At 38.7% G+C, this 21,317-nt stretch overlaps 1 protein-coding gene across 5 annotated transcripts in view; it reads left to right on the top strand.

The window, feature by feature from the left end:
- Positions 1-21,317, top strand: part of ANKS1B (ankyrin repeat and sterile alpha motif domain containing 1B) — a 1,160,119-nt gene that overhangs the window by 786,853 nt on the left and 351,949 nt on the right. For all 5 annotated transcript variants that reach the window (XM_061417010.1, XM_061417008.1, XM_061417009.1 and 2 more), the window contains one exon: positions 15,846-15,944. In XM_061417010.1, the coding sequence (XP_061272994.1) occupies positions 15,846-15,944 (99 nt within the window). The remainder of the gene's footprint in view (positions 1-15,845; positions 15,945-21,317) is intronic.

The following is a 21,317-nucleotide window of genomic DNA, read 5'->3' as shown; positions in this document are numbered from 1 at the left end:
GCTGTCTGGCAGTCTAGGGCCTCAGACTCAGTACTCCTACTGGTGCCAGCTGAATATTTTAGAAGCAAAACCCAATAACTTTTCTCTTTAGTTAGAAAAATTAGACAAGGGGATACTTAATTATTTTCACTAAAAGAGAAAACATTTTCCTTTTCTTCCTCCTATCTCTCATTCTGGTTGAGTAGTAGTATTTAGTGAAAAAATGGTGGGAGAAAATGAGGAGAGAGTATCCTTTGTGTATAGGTGCTATAGAAAGGACAGGGGTGTTGTGTGCCTTGTACAAATTTTCTCTTTAAATTCAACCCGAGAACAAACGGTGGGCTCAGGCAACTCTACAGCAGCCTGAAGGACTCTTCTTAATTGTGATTTTGTTGTTTTAATTTAACCCCTTAGTGGGGTTAGCCTCCTGACTGTCTAATCCACAACGACCGTCTCCTGACACCTAATTTCATTGTTGTTGTGTGTGTTGGTCCATTCAGGCTTTTATAACAACATACCATAGACTGGTAACTTACAAGCAATAGAAAATTATTTCTCACACTTCTGCAGACTAGAAAGTCCAAGATCAAGTTATGAGCAGATGCAGTGACTGGTGAGGGCCCACTTCCTGGTTTACAGGTAGCTGTCTTTTCTCTGTGTCCTTACTTGGTGGAACAGCAAGGGAGCTCTCTGGGGCCTCTTTTAGAAGGACACTAGTCTCTTTTAAGAGGGCTCTTCCCCTCAGGACCTAAGCACCTCTCAAAACCCCACCTCCAAACACCATCACATTGGGGATAATGTTTTAATATATGAATTTGGGGGAGAAGGGGGAACATTCAGTCCAGACCATGGTACAGATGATTTGTTCCACCACAAAATTTTAGAATGAAGCAAGTCAAAACAAAATTTTCATGGGGGGAAAATATGTTTCTACTGAAGACATTTCAAGAAAAATGTCTTCTAAACTAAAACCAAAATTAAAAGTGGAGGAAAGTCACAAATATTCTGGTCAACTCTTTCAATAGGGTAATAAATATACACTGTCCATCAAAGGCCTTCCAAACTACAGAGAACTTTGATACCTCAGGAGTACAGGGACAAGTCACACACTGACGCCAATCTAGCAAACTCCCAAATGTTTGCATTGTTTCTGCTCTGTTAAGATTGCAGTATGTGAAAGTTTCAGTTCAGTTCAGTTCAGTCGCTCAGTCATGTCCGACTCTTTGTGACCCCATGAACCGCAGCACGCCAGGCCTCCCTGTCCATCACCAACTCCCGGAGTCCACCCAAACCCATGTCCATTGAGTCGGTGATGCCATCCAACCATCTCATCCTCTGTCGTCCCCTTCTTCTCCTGCCCTCAATCTTTCCCATCATCAGGGTCTTTTCAAATGAGTCAGCTCTTCACATCAGGTAGCCAAAGTATTGGAGTTTCAGCTTCAGCATCACTCCTTCCAATGAATATTCAGGACTGATTTCCTTTAGGATGAACTGGTAGGATTTCCTTGCAGTCCAAGGGACTCTCAAGAGTCTTCTCCAACACCACAGTTCAAAAGCATCAATTCTTCAGTCCTCAGCTTTCTTTTTGTCCAACTCTCACATCCATACATGACCACTGGAAAAACCACAGCCTTGACTAGATGGACCTTTGTTAGCAAAGTGACGTCTCTGCTTTTCAATATGCTATCTAGGTTGGTCATAACTTTCCTTCCAAGGAGTAAGCATCTTTTAATTTCATGGCTGCAATCACCATCTGCAGTGATTTTGGAGCCCAAAAATAAAGTCAGCCACTGTTTCCACTGTTTCCCCATCTATTTGCCATGAAGTGGTGGGACCGGATGCCATGATCTTAGTTTTCTGAATGTTGAGTTTTACGCCTTTTTTACTCTCCTCTTTCACCTTCATCAAGAGGCTCTTTAGTTCTTCTTCACTTTCTGCCATAAGGGTTGTGTCATCTGCATATCTGAGGTTATGGATATTTCTCCTGGCAATCTTGATTACAGCCTGAGTATAACATTATTTTCTATAAAAAGTTCAAATTTGTGTAAAAATGTGCTTCCTTTAGAATTATGATGTTTGTACAATCTCTGGATGTCTATCTTCTTCTATTAGAAGCTGAAAACTCCTCCCAAATTTAAAATCTGTCAACCCCACAAACACTTTGGCAATTTCACATCCAGTGAATGTGGACAGAAACCAAAATATATAGAAAATAAATTCCTTCAAGTAATCATCTTGAGATTTCACAATTTTAAGTCAAAATGAGAAGAGGCAATTCTATAGATTGACACCCCTCCCAGTTTGGTTCTGATAACATTCATTCCTGTAATATCCCTTCTCTGTTCTTCTTTGTGGTTATCATAACCAGGTCTATCCAAGATAAATTGTAAATACACCTTTGCCTCCATTGTGACTTCTATTGCATTCCATAGTCCACATTTTCATCATTATTTTCACTGAGAGATTAGCACAGGTCAGAGTCTCTTGCATACAAAAGATGGACAGAGCTTTAAATAACCATTCTTATTCAAGGACTGACCTCCTAGAGCCCATGCTTGCCTTCTTACGGATATCCAATGGGGATATTTGATCTGGGTAGTCAATGGACTGTGGACCTCTCTCTGTCACTTTGTATGGACAATTGACCCCACTCACCCTGGGGGAAATCACAGCTACTTTATGGATGCAGGAACATACCAGGTGAATCTTTCTCTTTTAATGAGAAAAGAAAAAGCTTTTCCAAAGTTCCCCAATGGGCACATTTTTTCACATGTCCAACCATAACCTCAAGGGGCTTGACCAGCCTTCATAGCAGAAGATAGCAAGGGAGAAGGGGACCACCTACCATAATTTCTGTCACACCTGCTGAGTCGTTGGGGTATGGAGGCTTACATTTTAATAAGTACTACTCGGTATCTACGGTGTATTAGTTCAGACCTTATATCAAAGACTGTTCTGACTTTTATCCTTGCCATCTACCTTTTCTTTTTGATTCAAATGAAAGATGATATTGGGTTTGGAAACCTGGCTCCCTAATGAGACCAGTTCCCATGGTCCTCCAACAGGTCAAATTTTTTTCCCTAAATTTTTATTGTGTTAAAAAATACATAACTTTAAAAACGTATAATCTTAATAATTTTAGTTATTATAAAATATATTCCCTGTGTGGTACAATGTATCCTTGTAGCTCATTTTATACTTAATATTTTGTACCTCTAACTCTCCTAGCACTGTATTGCCCCTCTCCCCTACCTTCTCAAGAGGTCATATTTTATCATCTTTTCCTCAGATTTTTATATTTCTGGGCTGTTGTTTCTATTTTGGCTGTGGAACTCAACTTCCATATCACCCAATTCCTCCATCTATACTTCACACCATAGCCAGAGCACATTACAAAATGTTAAGGCAGTTTATGTTCTTCAGGGTTTTCCTTTGCACTAGAATAAAACCAGAGCCATTGTCAGAATCTGCATTATCTATGCCATGGTACCCACTCAAAGTCCTCTTACTTTCAGCCACTAAATTGCAATCTTGCTAGTCATCCCTCTCTTCCCAGAATATGCCTACCTCTTTTCTCATGTCAGTGCCTTGCACCTCCTGCTCCTTCTGCTTGGAATTCCCTTCCAGCGGCTCTCGTCATGTCTGACTGCTCCTTCTAATCCTTCATGTCTCAGTTTACATGCCACTTCCTCAGAGAAGCTCTCTTTACCAGTCTTTTTAACTTAGGTCTTTCTTGTATTTTTTTTTTTTTCTGTAGCACTCTATTAATGACCTTTAGAGTAGTGTTGACTAACTGGGGGACCTTGGGCAAATTGTTAGGGTCTCTCTGTCTTTGGTTCTTCATTTGCAAATAAGGGTAATAACTTTACCAACCTCAGGAGTTGTTGTGAGTAATCAACAAGGCAAAGCACTTACTAGTGTTTGACATACATAAAACTTTGCTAGCTAATAATTACTTGCATTATTTTTATTAGGTTATTTTTCTGTTTTCCCCAATAGATTATAAACTCTGAAAGTAGAGGGATCTTGCCTGTCCTATTCACAGTATATCCCAGGACCTGGCCCAGTGCCTGGCACATAGTCAGAGCTCATAAAATATTAATTAAATATATGTTGAATAAACAAATGAGTGGAGCGCCTACCTCAGTGGTGGCTTTGACTCTAGATTAAACTGCCAGTTTGTTTCCAGTATTAAATGGCCTCCTTTCTAAGCTGCCAAATTCAGCAAATAAAAATACACGATCCCAGTTAAATTGGAATTTCTATATTTTATCTGGCAACCCTACTTCCTTCACTACCACCTTCACCCTTAATAAGCAACACTTTCTATCTCTCCTCCTCCCTCTCCCTGCCTTTCTCCTCCTCTTTGCTTCTCTCCTTTAAAGTTTATTTGGCTATGTCTGAATATAGCTCCCAGTGTCAGGAAACCCTACCATCCTTAAATCTGGAGATGTCTGGTCTTTGAGGGACTAATGAGTCACCTTTATTATATGTCTACAATTCCCAGAGGGCTAAATTATCCACCTTCACCACCATAGGCTTCTTCTTAAGGGACTGCAACTCATTGTCTTCTGTCTCGATTCAGAACATGTTGAGTTAGGAACATAAATGTCCTTAATGCATTCTCAGACATCCTCTACTTCATTATTTCCTTTCCAGACATCTTCCCCTCCAAAACCCTGGCTTGGAAAGAGAACTATAGGAAAATTATCTGAACATGGTCCTGACCTTGAGAACATTACTTTCCCAGTTGACCTAATCAGATAGTTTGATAAAGTTCTGCAGAAGAGCCAACAAATACCAACTCAATTGACAGCCATGCTGTCATTCCCCACCTCCCAGCATCATCCCAGCTCACCCAGCTCATCCTAAGGAACACCCTGGGTCATATATTAACATGCTCAGTTCTAGGTTACAATAAGGTAGCTGGAAGGAGAACAAACCACCTGACCTTTCAGAAGGTAAATAATATATTTGCAATAAAATGTGTTGGAGAAGCTGTGGCAGTCACTCTTAACTGGTCTTTCAATACATACATAAGGTTGTGTGTGAAAATACAGTCATGGGAGATGATTCTTGACAGTGTTACCACATCTATTGACTGAAATATCCACCCAGAAAAGGTCCCCTACTAAACATTTGGTTCTCTTTCTGTAGTGAAGGAAGCATGACCATCTGAATCTGACTGAATAAAATACTGATCCCAGATCCACCACATGCTAACCAAGTAAACCTGGCTAAGTTGTCTCATAGCCCTGAGACTGTTTCCTTGTCTATGAAGTGAAGACACTGCCACTTGTCATAGAAGATTTTTGGCAGGTTTATATGGAAGAAGGGCAGAGTATCTAGTACTCAATGAATGCCAGATGGCTGGTAGTTAACTATGAATCATTTTCAGCACTTTTTCCTATATGTGGCTATGCTGGTCATAACCCAGGAGCCCATTTGGCTTCTTCCAAGAAGAGCCTTTCTTTTTTGAGTTCTGCATCACCAGTGAGAGGAATCTGTTGTAAACACAAAGGTGCCGTATTCCTCTTCTTAAGAGCAGGGGGTCCAACCTAGCCTAGCCATTGCTCACTTTGTTCTTACGAGGCTCTGGGAAATGTTCAGCATGTTAGACAGAAGAACAAAACTCAGATACTTGCCAAGATTATGTACAGCCTACCCAAGGAAAAAGAAAATTTTAACTTCACAGCTTGTGATTGGGAAAGGACACAGGACAGCTGCTAACTGTTTTCCTTTCATCTCTGCTTTTGGCATGTTCTTCTAATAGCTCTCCTGTCACACTGAGTCTGCAGCGCAATGGAAGCTGAAAGAGTAGGACTGAGGTCTCCCCCCAAATCCCATCTCCACCCCCTGCTCAGACTCAGCTGCTGGGAAAGACCATTTAAAGCATTTAATATCCGTGCTACCCCTTTGGGGATGGTAGACACCATGCTTCAAAAGAGAGAGGCAAGTTAAAGCTTTGCAGTTAGTTAGGGAACATTTAGACTAGAAAAACCCCCAGGTCTCTGCCAACCCCGATTCTATGATTCAGAGAACAGAAAGGACTGGAGCAGAGGAGGGAAGCATAGGTCAGATGGCTTTCCAAATTCTCTTCTACAGAGAGGGATCCATCGTTGCTTAAACTCTCTAAAATCAACCATAAAATACTTTAGAACATTTGCTTTCAATGTGAATTTCAGATGGTTCAAAGTAAAATACAAATGGTTTGGGTGTAACCACATTTTTTAACTGAATCTTTTCTCTCCTATACTCACCCCATGGAGGTGGTATCAGATGATAGTTTTGAAAAAGACTCCTATCACCTCTGGGAGCAAGTTATTTAAGCATGTACCTCAGAGAGTTGTGAGAATTAAATAAGGTAATATATTAATACCTAAGGCATTTAGAACAGAAGGTGGCATAGAATAAGAACTCAGTATGTGTGCAATTCACTTTATGCTAACTTACACCAACTGCCATTAGTGTGAAAATAGGTGTTCATGTGCTTCATGAATATAAAGCATACATTCTCCTGTATGTATCAGGAGAAAAGTAAGAACATACAGATAGGTTTTTTTCACATCAGCTTTCTTCTTACTTGTGTGAATTGCGGGTTAATCCTTAAAAATGAATACTGTTTCTCTTTTGCCAAACTTTTGGCCAAAGATAGTCTAATAAATATACATAATTCTAAAATCTACATGAACACATGTTGCAAATGAATCATAATTGTAATTTATGATATCACCAAACCTTGCTCAATACTTTAAGAAATACATAACTGATTACTTAAATTACCTTTCCCTCTCTGTCTCTCTCTATAGCTTCAAAACAGATGTTTCAAAGGGAAAAAGGTCTTAAAAAATGAAAAGAAAAAAATTGGTGGTATAAAATTCATTATACTCATGTGAACACTTAAATGCTAATCTTAAACAATAAATCTAAGATATAATTTATTCAAATATATAACTTACATATATACATATATATAGGTGCCCATTATATATATATATATATGTATGTATATATATGTGTGTGTGTGTGTGTGTGTGTGTGTATGTAAGTTATATATTTGAGTAAATAAACTGAACTGAGGTGCTCATATGTGTGTGTGCGTCTGTGTGTGTATAGGTGACTGCCCTCAGTCAGTCTCTCCCATCAGGAAGCTTCCATAAGCCTCTTATCCTCATCCGTCAGAGGGCAGACAGAATGTAAACCACAATTTCATAAAACTGATCAAACTGATCACATGGACTGCAGCCTTGTCTAACTCAATGAAACTATGAGCCATGCCGTGTAGGGCCACCCAAGACAGACGGGTTGTGGTGGAGAGTTCTGACAAAATGTCCACTGGAGAAAGGAATGGGAAACCACTTCAGTACTCATCCCTTGAGAACCCGACGAACAGTATGAAAAGGTAAAAAGATAAGACACTGAAAGATGATTTCCCCAGGTCAGTAGGTGCCCAGTATGCTCCTGGAGATTGGTGGAGAAATAACTCCAGAAAGAATGAAGAGATGGAGCCAAAGAAAAGCAATACCTAGTTGTGGATGTGACTGATGATGGAAGTAAAGTCCAATGCTATAAAGAATAGTATTGCATAGGAACCTGGAATATTATGTCCATGAATCAAGACAAATTGGAAGTGCTCAAACAGGAGATGGCAAGAGTGAACATCAACATTTTAGGAATCAGTGAACTCAAATGGACTGGAATGGGTGAATTTAACTCAGATGACCATTAAATCTACTACTGTGGGCAAAAATCCATTAGAAGAAGTGGAGTAGCCCTCATAGTCAACAAAAAAGCCTGAAATGCAGTACTTGAATGCAATCTCAAAAATGACAAAAATGATTTCTGTTTGTTTCAAGGCAAACCATTCAATGTCACAGTAATCCAAGTCTATGCCCCAACCAGTGATGCTGAAGAAGCTGAAGTTGAATGGTACTATGAAGACCTACAAGACCTTCTAGAACTAACACCCAAAAAAGATGTCCTTTTCATTATAGGGGACTGGAATGCAAAGGTAGGAAGTCAAGAGATACCTGGAGTAACAGGCAAATTTGGTCTTGGAGTACAAAATGAAGCAGGGCAAAGCCTAACAGAGTTTTGCCAGGAGAACGCACTGGTCACAGCAAACACCCTCTTCTAAAAACACAAGAGAAGACTCTACACACAGACATCACCAGATGGTCAACACCGAAATAAGATAGATTATATTCTTTGCAGCCAAAGATGGAGAATCTCCATATAGTCAGCAAAAACAAGACCGGGAACTGACTGTGGCTCAGGTCATGAAAATTCACACTTAAACTGAAGAAAGTAGGGAAAAACACTAGACCATTCAGGTATGACCTAAATCAAATCCCCTACAATTATACAGTGGAAGTGACATATAGATTCAAGGGATTAGATCTGATAGAGCACCTGAAGAACTATGGATGGAGGTTCGTGACATTGTATAGGAGGCAGTGATCAAGACGATCCTCAAGCAAAAGAAATGCAAAAAGGCAAAATGGTTGTCTGAAGAGGCCTTACAAATAGCTGAGAAAAGAAAGAAGCAAAAGGAAAAGGAGAAAAGGAAAGATATACCCATTTGAATGCAGAGTTCCAAAGAATAGCAAGGAGAGATAAGAAAGCCTTCCTCAGTGATCAATGCAAGGAAATAGAGGAAAACAATAGAATGGGAAAGACTAGAGATCTCTTCAATAAAATTTGAGATACCAAGGAAACTTTTCATGCAAAAAGATGGGCACAATAAAGGACAGAAATGGAATGAACCTAACAGAAGCAGAAGATATTAAGAAGAGGTGGCAAGAATATACAGAAGAACTATACAAAAAATATCTTCATGACCCAGATAACCACGATGGTGTGATCACTTACCTAGAGCCAGACATCCTGGAATCCTAAGTCAAGTGGGCCTTAGGAAGCATCACAACAAACAAAGCTGGTGGAGGTTATGGAATTCCAGAGCCATTTCAAATCCTAAAAGAAGATGTTGTGAAAGTGCTGCACTCAATATGCCAGCAAATTTGGAAAACTTAGCAGTGGCCAAAAGACTAGAAAAGGTCAGTTTTCATTCCAATCCCAAAGAAAGGCAATGCCGAAGAGTGTTCAGACTATCACACAATTGCGTTCATCTCAGACGCTAGCAAAGTAATGCTCAAAATTCTCCAAGGCAGGCCTCAACGGTACGTGAATTGTGAACTTCCAGATGTTCATGACTGATTTAGAAAAGGCAGAACAACCAGAGATCAAATTGCCAACATCCGTTGGATCATGAAAAAAGCAAGAGAATTCCAGTAAAACATCTATTTCCGCTTTATTGACTATGCCAAAGCCTTGGACTGTGTGGGTCACAATAAACTGTGGAAAATTCTGAAAGAGATGGGAATACCAGACCACCTTACCTGCCTCCTGAGAAATCTGTATGCAGGTTAGGAAGCAACAGTTAGAACTGGACATGGAACAAAAGACTGGTTCCAAATTGAGAAATGATTACATCAAGGCTGTATATTGTCACCCTGTTTATTTAATTTACATGCAGAGTACATCATGCTAAATGCTGGGCTGGATGAAGTATAAGCTGGAATCAAGATTGCTGGGAGAAATATCAGTAACCTCAGATATGCAGATGATACCACCCTTATGGCAGAAACTAAAGAGCCTCTTGATGAAAGTGAGAGAGAAGAGTGAAAAAGTTGGCTTAAAGCTCAACATTTAGAAAGCTAAGATCATGGCATCCAGTCCAATCACTTTGTGGCAAATAGATGGGGAAACAATGGAAACAGTGACAGACTTTATTTTGGGGGGCTCCAAAATCAGTGCAGATGTTGACTGCAGCCATGAACTTAAAAGACGCTTGCTTCTTGGAAGAAAAGCTATAAGCAGTCTAGACAGCATATTAAAAAGCAGAGACGTTACTTTGCCAACAGAGATCCATCTAGTCAAAGCTATGGTTTTTCCAGTAGTCATGTTTGGATGTGAGAGTTGCACTATAAACAAAGCTGAGCACCGAAGAATTGATTCTTTTAAACTGTAATGTTGGAGAAGGCTCTTGAGAGTCCCTTGGACTGCAAGGAGATCCAACCAGTCAGTCTTAAAGGAAATCAGTCCTGAATATTCATTGAAAGGACTGATGCTGAAGCTGAAACTCCAATACTTTGGCCACCTAATGTGAAGAACTGACTCATTGGAAAAGACCCTGATGCTGGGAAAGATTGAAGGTGAGAGGAGAAGGGGACAACAGAGGATGAGATGGTTGGATGGCATCACTGACTCGATAGACATAAGTTTGAGTAAGCTCCTGCAGTTGGTGATGGACAGGGAAGCCTGGCGTGCTGCATTCCATGGGGTTGCAAAGAGTCAGACACGACTAAGGGATTGAACTATATGAATATATATAGGTGCTCTCAAATGTATTGCTCAGTGATATGATATTTATTTGAATCAATAATCCATGTGGTCTGAAGAATCTAGGAAACTTTTTTCATAAGTTGAAACATGGTAATTTAGTTAAGTTGTGAAGAAATTCCATTGCAGTAGATAGTATATGTTCACATGGAAGGTTCGGATAGAAATGTGAGAGATAAACTACACAATCTTCTTCTACTGCCATTTCATTAATGTGAGAGAGGGAATTAAAAATGAAAGAAGTATATCATCGATCATCTAATCAATTATGGTTGGTAGCTCATGTGTGTGTCTGGTAAACTAAATAAAGTTTTGTTCCAACACTGATAAGGGGTTATAAAACTGGTATTTATCATAGTAGTTATAATCATTAACATGCAGCAAAGAAACTTATTGCATTTACCTGTAAATTAATATCAAATTAACTAAAAATCTTTATAGAAACTGAAACATGGAAGTGTTATCCCAAGAAAGTCATATATAGTTTTAGGCCACCATGTCATTTATGCTGTAAAAAAGTATATTAAAAATAAAATGTTTTTACATTTGTGAATTTGTAAGATCATGTTATCATTCTACTACCCATTCTATTTTAAATAATTAAGGCCATACAAATTGTAAAGACGAATCTAATTTAGCTAATTATAGAGCAAAAGAAATCTTCTCCAATCAATAGTATCTTCTTGGTTTTTTTCAGTCTTGAACTGAAGAGAGAAAATAAATAACATCTAACTCAAGCTTATATTAAGAAGAAATCAGTTCTCTATGGTCCTTAAATATGTTTCCTTAGCATTTTATATGATATGCGATGTAACATGACATCAAGGTTATGAACTTTTCAAGCCGAAATTCTCAGAGACAGAAACAGTAAAGATATTTCTGAGAAATGATTTCAATAAATAGCTGTTCTAATTCAAATGGATCATTAAATACAAAGCACTGCTTTTTATTCTATTTGGTCATCTTATTACTTTATCATAGCTGAAAAACTCCAATACATAAGATATTCTCCCCATGGTCATAGAAACTTCAGCTTTCAGCTCTTAATGCATAAAATATTAGATTATTTTTCTTCATTCCATGATTTAGGAAAGCAACAAAGCTGCCCTGGATTAGACATTTCCTATCTGCTAAAAAAAAAAACCAAAAAACCATTGCCGTCTAGAAAGTCATTAACTAAACAACTTTATCCACTTATTATTATTCCTTAAATGCCCATGCCATGTGCCTGGTAGTGTGCTAAGCATATCATAAATAATTTCGCAATGGGACTTGTCATTTTGGTAGCATAGATTTCTAGCCCCATGACAGCGAAACACTAATGAAAGCAGAACCAGCTACTAATTTGTTTTAATGACTGAAAAATTAGAAAAGAATTTGCTACAGATTCTAAATTTAATGTTCATGAACTTTGACTAAGAGGAACATCAGTTATATCCTGAGAATAACTCGTGAGTATATTTGACTCTCTGCTTTGATTCCCTGTCACAGTCTCATCATTGCCCTGTTCATGTGATTCAGCTACAGTTTCAACGTCTTTAACTGTGGAGAGGCACTGTCTAATAGAACATTCTATGATAACAGCAATGTTCTATATTCGCATTATCCAATATGAAACCAGCAGCCACAAGTGGCCAATGAGTCTTTGAGGACAGGACTGAAAACAACCAACTAGATATCAGAGGTCATTCTTAACATTTCATGGAGAAGTTCTGTGGAGTGAGTGGGAGTAAAAGCCTATTGGGATGAGTTGAGGAGTAAATGGGAGATAAGAAACTAGAGACATCATGTGTATGAGATGAGATGGAGAGTGCAGTGTGGTAGGTCATTAAGTAGAAGATAGACACGATGAAGCCCTACTCCAAACACCACTAATCTAGCAGTCATGGAAAATGGATGAAAGAGAAAGCTAGAGTGTATGTTCAGCTCTTATTGAGAAAAAAAAGAATTAAACTGAGATTTTCTAACATTCAGTGAAGGCAAATGATAACAAGAGAATAAACTTTAGCTGCCTTGAAAGAATAGAAATATTTATTACCCAAGTACAAGCAAAATGGTTAGTTGCAAGATTTGAAATATTTGATTTTCTCTGAAAAACTGTAATAATCCATGATACTATAAAAAATAAGGTATTCTATAATTTCTTTTTATAAGTTCCTAGTACTGATACTAATTTGTCAAAAAAATAACATGCATTCTTGCACTCTGTATAACTACTTCTTGAAGCAATTTAAGTTACAATTCTTAAGAACTAAAACGTAGTTTCAAATTATACAATCTGCATTTAAATAAAATGATACTAATCAAAGTTGGGCACTACTGAAATCATAGCATTGTAGAACTGAATGGGAATTTATCAAATGGCTTCATTTAATGGGTGAGGACCACAAGACTCAGAAATAATATATGACTTAGCCACATTGCTTCCCTTGTGGCTCAGCTGGTAAAGAATCTGCCTGCAATGCAGGTGACCTGTGTTCGATCCCTGGGTCGGGAAGATCCCCTGGAGGAGAGAAAGGTTACCCACTCCAGTATTCTGACCTGGATAATTCTATGGACTGTATAGTCCATGAGGTCACAAAGACTCAGACATGACTGAGCGACTTTCACTTTCACTTTAGCCACATTTCCCCAGACAGGACTCAGACCCAAGTCTTGAGGCTCCAAACCTGGAGCTATTTTGAAAAAGAACTGGCTAGATGATGCACCAGAATATTTTGGTATTCCTATATATTACAATAAGAGTGAAAATAGAAAATTTCCAATGTCCCCTCACTGGGGAAAGTGAATCCTTTTCTTTATATTTCCACAATCAGTACCATTTCCTTTTGGGCACATTCTTACCATTTGCATTGTGATTTTCATACTTTTCACTCATTTTTCAAAAGTGTTTAGAATTATTCTATATGCTAGGGTATTTGACCCGAATAGAATTTGTCTAACTTCCCTACAATTCTTCAAAATGTTTCCTCCCTTACTGAAGATAGATAAGGGGATATATTGGTGGTTTAGAGGAAGAACAGTGGTCTCTAAGGACTAAATTCCTTAAATCATTTCAGTATTTGAACACTGAAATCAAGTTTTTAATATTGCCTATAGATAGTAGCTAATTCAGACCATAGCCTCCTGTTGTGCCTTGTTTTTGTACAAAAAATCCAGGTTCTATATTTTGTATAAGCTGAAGCTGTAGGCTGATAATTTAGCCTTTGGAAAACAGGATAATGATCTAATACATAGGTGGCTAAAGTTTTTTGTTTGTTTTTATTTTTTAAGGGCCTTTTAACTCCTTAGAAAAATCTCTTAAAGAATGAAAGTCAAACAGAGTGGTAGCATACATCCTGCTCATGACACATTAGTCCATTTCTGAGAATAATAATGCTTTCCCAAAATGAAGTCATTTATATTCTTGACCATGCCCTATTGTGTGCACTGAGTAATTTCTTGACAGCAATGTTTCCTATGGCATATTGCCAAGACTGGCTTTATTTGTCTTTCATTAGGCTTTTTTATTATCACGCTGCTATACACCTGAATCATTCTGCCTCCTCCAAGATGACCAATGTAGCTTAAGCACAAGAATGTTACTATGAGTAGGTGGAATGTTTCTATCCAGTGAATGCCCATTTTAAAATCTCTAGCTATGGTACCATACTAATGACTTTAATCTTTCTAAGCACAGCCAATTGTGTCAGTTTTTAACATAGTCTGATATTAAATTATTTACATTCATCAATCCTGTGCCTATCCAGAGAAAGACATTAGTCTTTGCACCATGCTAGACTGGCCCTTCCTCCCTGTCTCAGCCTTGTTGAGGAAGCCTGGAACTGGTGTGTATTCTGCATTTCTCCATCATTTTCTGCATTCAGTCACCAAGCCAAACTTCTTGATGGTTTTCAAATCTACTCGCATCTTTCTGTTTCCCATGACCACTATCTTAGTCTAAGCCCACACCATCTCAAGAACAACCTCTGTTGTTTCCTAACAGCTCCGTGCTCCCATGACTGCCCTTTTCCAGTTCATTCTCCTTTGCTTTAAATATTCATCAGGACCCATTGCTCTCCATAAATAGATATTCTGTAATTTCTATTCATAAGTGTTTTTATTTTATGCATTGGTAAGACAGAGTTTGATTGTCCATAAAAGCAGTGATCTGAGTTCTTGAACTTCTCTATAGACTCCTTACTTTAAAGGGAAACTCTAGCTTGCAAGCTCCAAAAGACTAAAATTTCAGGATAAAATAAGCAATTTTTAAGCTTCCATGTTAGAATATTAATCAGAGGTCAAAAAAATCATTGAAATCAGAGAATGGTAGGATTAGGCTGATCCTTGGAAGTTATGTGGCTCAATGCCATCATTTCATAGGTAAGCCAACAGGCCCAGCCACAGAAATCAAGTTGATCTTTCTAAATTTGAGGTCTCATCATGTAACTGCTTTTCTTAAAATCTGTCCATGGCTTGTTATGGTCAAGATGAAATTGAAATTCATACAATATCTGTGTCGTCTGGCTTCTCAATACCTTTTAAGTGTTAAGTTTTGCTCCTGTCTCAAGGAAATGGCACCCCACTCCAGTGTTCTTGCCTGGAGAATCCCAGGGATGGGGGAGCCTGGTGGGCTGCCATCTCTGGGGTCGCACAGAGTCGGACACAACTGAAGCGACTTAGCAGCAGCAGCAGCCACCTTATCCTAGAATTTGATGCTTCCAAGTACACTGTATTCTTTCTTACCCACACAGCACTGCATATGACTTCTCCTAGTCCTTTGCATTTTGAGTGCTGAACCTGAACTGTACTTCAGATGTCTGATGAGACAGTCTCCTCTGAAAACACACCCCAGGTCCCCTCTGCATTCCCAAACATGTGTCACCATGATAGCACACTCATAGCATCCTAACTGCCTTTGAACAATCTGCTTCCATCTCTGGACTGGAAGAAATCAACAGTTGAGGGCAAGGATCTGCATCTTATTCATTTTTATATCCTCATACCTTGATCAGACATCTGACATTCAGTATTTAATATGAATTATTCTCTTTTAGCTTGACTAGGATACTTCAATTTTTCCATCAGCTCTCCTTACGAAATTTGTCTTCAGAGGGTAAAAAACAGGTTCATTCACATCAACGTATAGGTCACTGATAGTTTAAATGGCAGCTCTTCCTAGAAGTATATATATTTTTAGAGGAACAGGGTTCTGAGTCACAGAAATGAATCCCCAATGCAGATAATCCAGCCATAAATAGTAAGCCTTAAGAGTATTTATGAAGTAAAAGCAACTTTCCCATAGCCTTCAACTCAATCATCTAGGTGACCTCCTCTCACCTCGCTCTTACAGAAGATTGACTCTATGGTTTTGTTTACAAAAAGCAGATCATTTGTTGGTTATTTTTCTCTATATTAATAAAACCAATATTTATGCCCAGTAAAACTGCCTGATTTCATTTATAACATTTCTGGTTTTGTTTCAGGGAAGCAATGTTATGGAAGACCAGGATTTGTTGGAAATTGGAATCCTTAATTCTGGGCACAGACAAAGAATTCTACAGGCAATCCAGCTCCTTCCAAAGGTAAGATAGCATTTAGTATCCTAGCCTTTAGTCTAGTCCCAGTGGTTTTAAGTCCAGGTGTGCAAGGCTTGTTAGTACTTAGGACAATATGTCTGCATATTGATGCAACTCCCCGAAGCCAAAGCAGGTCTTCTTAGTCCAATTAAACATTCAGATTCATTAGATGTAATACAGGAAATGCCTCCGGCCGACAGGGCAGCTTACAAGTTTTTCTTTGGTGGGATTCTGCATGTCAGTACAATCAGTCCATACCCCCCAGGTGATAGATCAGGTGCAAGAAGACAGATCAGTATTGGGTGGGTAGAAGAATGTTCCTGGAATAGGAGCCTCCTGCCCTTAGAGGCAGTATCTCTTATAACAACTCCATAGCCCTAGCCTCCAGGGGCACGGAACTTGCTTAATCACAAGTCGTTACTCAGGAAAGTGCAAGTGTCATGTCCCCTTCAGGTATTTATAGTTCGTGTATAAATCCTCCCAGTCCAAATGCAATTTACCAACTAGGCATCATTTTAAGTAATACGTTACTTACCAACAGAGTTGACCTTCTGTTTCTAGGTAAGGTTTCACAGGAGCCTAAAACAAGAGGTAGGATCTGAGCACTGGTCTTCAGTGCTCAGTAAAATATGTAGGATTTTAATTGGTAAGGAAAGGGAAAGGCATTTCAGGGCCCAGAGGGAATCACATAGATACAGGTATGGTCCAGTCAACAAACTGCCAGAAGCATTAGAGGAACCGTGATACTTCGTGATTTAAAATCCAATGGGATTTGCACAACAATGTGAATGTACTTAATACTACTAAATTATGTATAATACTTCAAGACAGTTTAACGTGGTTTTATGTTTTGTGATTTCATCACAATTTTAAAAATACTAAAATCCAGTGTGATTAAAACAATTAGAGAGTGGAGCCAGAGAAAACAGAAAAAGTAGGTTGGGTCATGTTGGTATCAGGCTAAGGAATCTGAAATTTATTCTGCAAGCACAGGGGAATGGACATGACTAAACTGCTTTAGGCCAGTTACTTCTGGAGGCTGCAGACAAGAGAAATTAGAAGGAGAGAATGTTAAAGCTGGGTCATCCACTAGGGGATAGATTCAGGGGGCAAGATTGGAGGCAGGGTAGCAGAAGGACAGTAAAAGATTCATCTAAATATGTGAATGTATCACATATTTTATATTCTCCTCTGTGCTTTTCCTTTCTAAGGAGGCTTTAATTTCTCCTTCTCAGAATGGGAAAGATAAATATTAACCACTGTTTCTAAGGAAGTGACAAGGTGAAATTTGCCAACTGACAGTGAACTAAGTATCTACTGATAGAAACTTACCACTTCTGCAAATTCAAGAAAAGTCAAACATACACAGGAGTTTTAATAATACAGTTTTCTACTTGCTACTTGTGTATCTTTACCCAGAATCACTTTTTTGTGAAACTTCTGAAGTGGAACCCCTTCTTACCACCTGAGTAATTATTACCCTAGTCCACACCAACCATGTCTAATCAGGCTACCACAATAGAATCTAACCTGTTGTCTGTGCATTAGACTACTTGAGTCAATTTCTGATTGGTCCTCACACCTGGACAATGCACAGATGCCTAATCTCTGTCCCAGTTACCTTTCTCACCACTTTACAGTTGAATTTCCACACTGCACCCAGACCGAAATGTAAATCAGAGCATGGCACATCCTGCTTAAAATCCACAATGGATTCCCTTTTGCACTTAGAATCTTTATCATGACCTACGAAAATCAGTAGGATCTGGCCCCTTCCCCACAATACAACCTCATCTCTCATTCTTTCTTCCATTCTCTAGTCATGTGACTTTCTTTTTTGTTCCAGAATATGTCAAACTCATTTTTGCCTCAAAGCCTTTCTGTATCAGTGTGTCTGCGTGGAAAGCCTTTTCTTCATATCTTCAAATGCTTGCTCCCTACATCATCAAATCTCTATTCAGCCGTCACCTCCTCACAGAGGGTTTTGTTCCCTCAAAAGCACACCCTTTGCCCCCTTCTCTGTCCCTCATGTTGTTCTGCTTCAGTTTTCTTCATAGCAATTTTGGCCACCAGAAGTTATATTATTTGTTTGCTTGTTTTCTTTTTTTTTAAATTTTATTTTATTTAACTTTACAATATTGTATTGGTTTTGCCATATATCAGGATGTATGCTTGTTTTCTGCATTATTTTTTTAATCTCATCCCCAGGATGCAACAGTAATGAAATAAGGTGCCTTGGCACCTTATTCTTCCCTATCTTGTTCCTTTTACATATCCAGTCCCTGGAATGGTGCCTAGCACATCAAAAAATAATTTGTGAAATGAAAGAATACTCTTTCTTTCTTCTAAGATTTGATGGCCCTATGCTTGTTCTGTCTGAAGGTACTAATACTATTATACTACTTCTGTGTTATAAGCATCCTGAGGGCAGAGACAATGCCATGTCCATCCTTGAACTTCCCACTGTGTTTAGCTCAATACATGCACTTAAAAGAATAAAGAATGAGTGACTGAGTGAATGAATATTTTTACATGTTATTCAAATATATTTTTTTAATCAAAGAGTACCTCAGTTTTTAAGCTATGTCTATAATCCTGTACATGCCATTTTGAGAAACAAAAGAACCTGAATTCAGAATTATTTGAAGAATAAATGAAGTGTTTATCTTTAAGACAGAATATCATTCCCATCAGAGGGAACAATATAATAGAAATAACACAAAATTAAGCTTCTATCAAGAGGCTGATGCTGAAGTACTTATTATGCACCCAAATGAGTTCAGTTCAGTTCAATTCAGTCACTCAGTCGTGTGCAACTCTTTGCAACCCCATGGACTGCAGCATGCCAGGCTTCCCTGTCTATCACCATCTCCCAGAGTTCCCTCTCACTTATGTCCATCAAGTCAGTGATGCCATCCAAATATTTCATCCTCTGTTGTCCCCTTCTCCTCCTGCCATCAATCTTTCCCAGCATCAGGATCCTTTCCAATGAATCAGTTCTTCGCATAAGGTGGCCACAGTACTGGAGTTTCAGCTTCAGCATCAGTCCTTCCAGTGAATATTCAGAACTGATTTCCTTTAGGATTGACTGGTTTGATCTCCTTGCTGTCCAAGCTACTCTTAAGAGTCTCCTCCAACACCACAGTTCAAAAGCATAAAAACATCCAAACACATGTTCAGCAACACAAACAAAATGTTATAATGCTACAAATTGATACTTTGCCTTCTTAGGTAATGAACCCAATCTTTAGGTGGTTAATAGTGTAATTCAACTGCCAACACATTCATTTGCATTCCCTTAAACTTTGCACTGCCAAAAAGTGGGCAAACTGTCTCTTCATTTTGTTTGTGCAATTTTAATCCTCAGAATATCTGTGTTCTTCATCTGTCATGAGAACTGTTCCATGACTACTACCTGAGATCCTTTGCTTAGCATATTGTGTTTTGGAGAGAGTGTTCCTAAACAGAGAAAAGGTGGTTTGCTAAGTGTGGTTTTGATCTGTTATCACAGTTCAGTGCATTTTTTAATGCTTTTTTGTATTTGTATTGTCTCAAGTTTCAAAGACAATGCTTATTCTTTTGGTAATGATGTTTTTTCTATAATATCCCCTTTTTAATACTGAAGTAATTACTTGTGCATAGGTCTGAACGTTCTCCAGTTCATTTGATATGCTGAACACATAGAATACGTTCCATGTATTCTAAGCATAGACATCTTTAGAACAGTAATCGTATCAATTCCTCTTTTCCATCCATTCTTTCTCTCTGTCTTGTAAAGTGCCTGACTTTTAGGTGCAAAGTTTACTTTATCCATTTTCACCCAGCATCCACTTTCCTCACCAAATCCAACTCAGTCTTTCCTTAGGTCTGAAAGTTTCCTGGTACTTTTACCCTTCACTCTTTTTAAGAAAGGACACAAATAACAAGTTCTATGAGAAGATGGCTTCTTTTGTACTCTCTTAGAATCTTTAAGCATGTTGAGCTTTTTCTGTCCTCTGGACACAGGGAAATTATCTGATTACTTATTTGCAACATATCATTTACTTTTTCCCAGATAAGAATTCTGTTATCCAGTCTGTGGATAATCCTCTAAAATCCTTTTATAAGGGCATAATCTCTTTTGTCCTTTGACAATATAACACCTACAGGTCAGGAATTCAAAGGATTATCATTTTAAAGGTTTGCAGAATTTCATGTGAAGGCCTGTAGTGTATCTGCTCTTATCTCTCCTTCTGAATTGAAAATGTACGTCAGCATGCTAGCAACTTTTATATCACATGCTCACTTCACTTTCCAATGTTTTTTTCCTATATTTTCCTCTTCTATAATATCTTTTGGAATTACTTTGTCATTGTCTACACTCCCTATCCCCATTTGGATCTAACTAGTTTCTTTGCTGCCACCCCACACCACCAGGGCTAAAGTCACTGATGACCAGAAGAACAGAAATTCCATAAGCCACTTCCACCTCACCTTGGCTTCAGTAGGTTTTGATACTCTTGTTAGCTGTCAACATCATCCTCTTTTGGCCTCCACAATACCCAGTTATCTTCCTGCCTCTCTGTTGCTCTCTCTCCTTGCCTGCTCATTCTCCTCAGTTAAACATTGGCATTCCTCAAAACTCAAACTCAAAATATTTGATGACTAGCAAAGGTAATTATCTCAGGACTCTTGATCATAGCACAGTTTCCGGTATTCATTGTTTTGTTCATTGCTACCCTACTTCTGTTTTACTGCATAATGAACACCTGGATTGTAGCTGCCTTTTTTGTCTAAGTTCAGTTCAATTTGACCAATATTTGTTGGGCTACTTAGTTTCAATATTTTCACCAAATGGCACTGAACACCTCTGACCAGATGAATTGTCACCTTCCCCATCCTTGGTCTGAGATTTTGTTTTTTTAAAAAACAACAACAGAGTTATCTCTTACTCCAGTAGAGAAGTGAGATTCTCTGTAAGGTATCTATTGCTATATAACAAGTTACCTCAATCTTAGAGGCATATTACAACATTTATCACATTTATATTTCTGTGGAGTAGGGATCTAAGAGCAGCTTAGAGTTTCCCTGGTGGCTCAGATGGTCAAGAATCTGCCTGCAATACAGGAGACTGGGGTTTGATCCCTGGGTTGGGAAGATCCCCAGGAGAAGGAAATGGCTACCCACTGCAGTATTCTTGCTTGAAGAATTCCATGCACAGAGGAGCCTGGTGGGCTGCAGTCCATGGGGTCACAAAGAGTCAGACATGACTGAGCAACTAACACTCAGCTGGGTCTTCTGGCTCTTGGTCTTTCACAGACTACAGTCATCTTGAGACTCAACCGGGGGGAATACACTTCCTACTTCATTCATTGGTTTTAGGCAGGATTCTGATGTTTG

This window comes from Bos javanicus, chromosome 5 (genome assembly GCF_032452875.1).
Source record: "Bos javanicus breed banteng chromosome 5, ARS-OSU_banteng_1.0, whole genome shotgun sequence".
Lineage (NCBI taxonomy): Eukaryota > Metazoa > Chordata > Mammalia > Artiodactyla > Bovidae > Bos > Bos javanicus.
The sequence above is the reverse complement of the archived record's forward strand: the minus strand, read 5'-3'. Positions and strand labels throughout refer to the sequence as shown.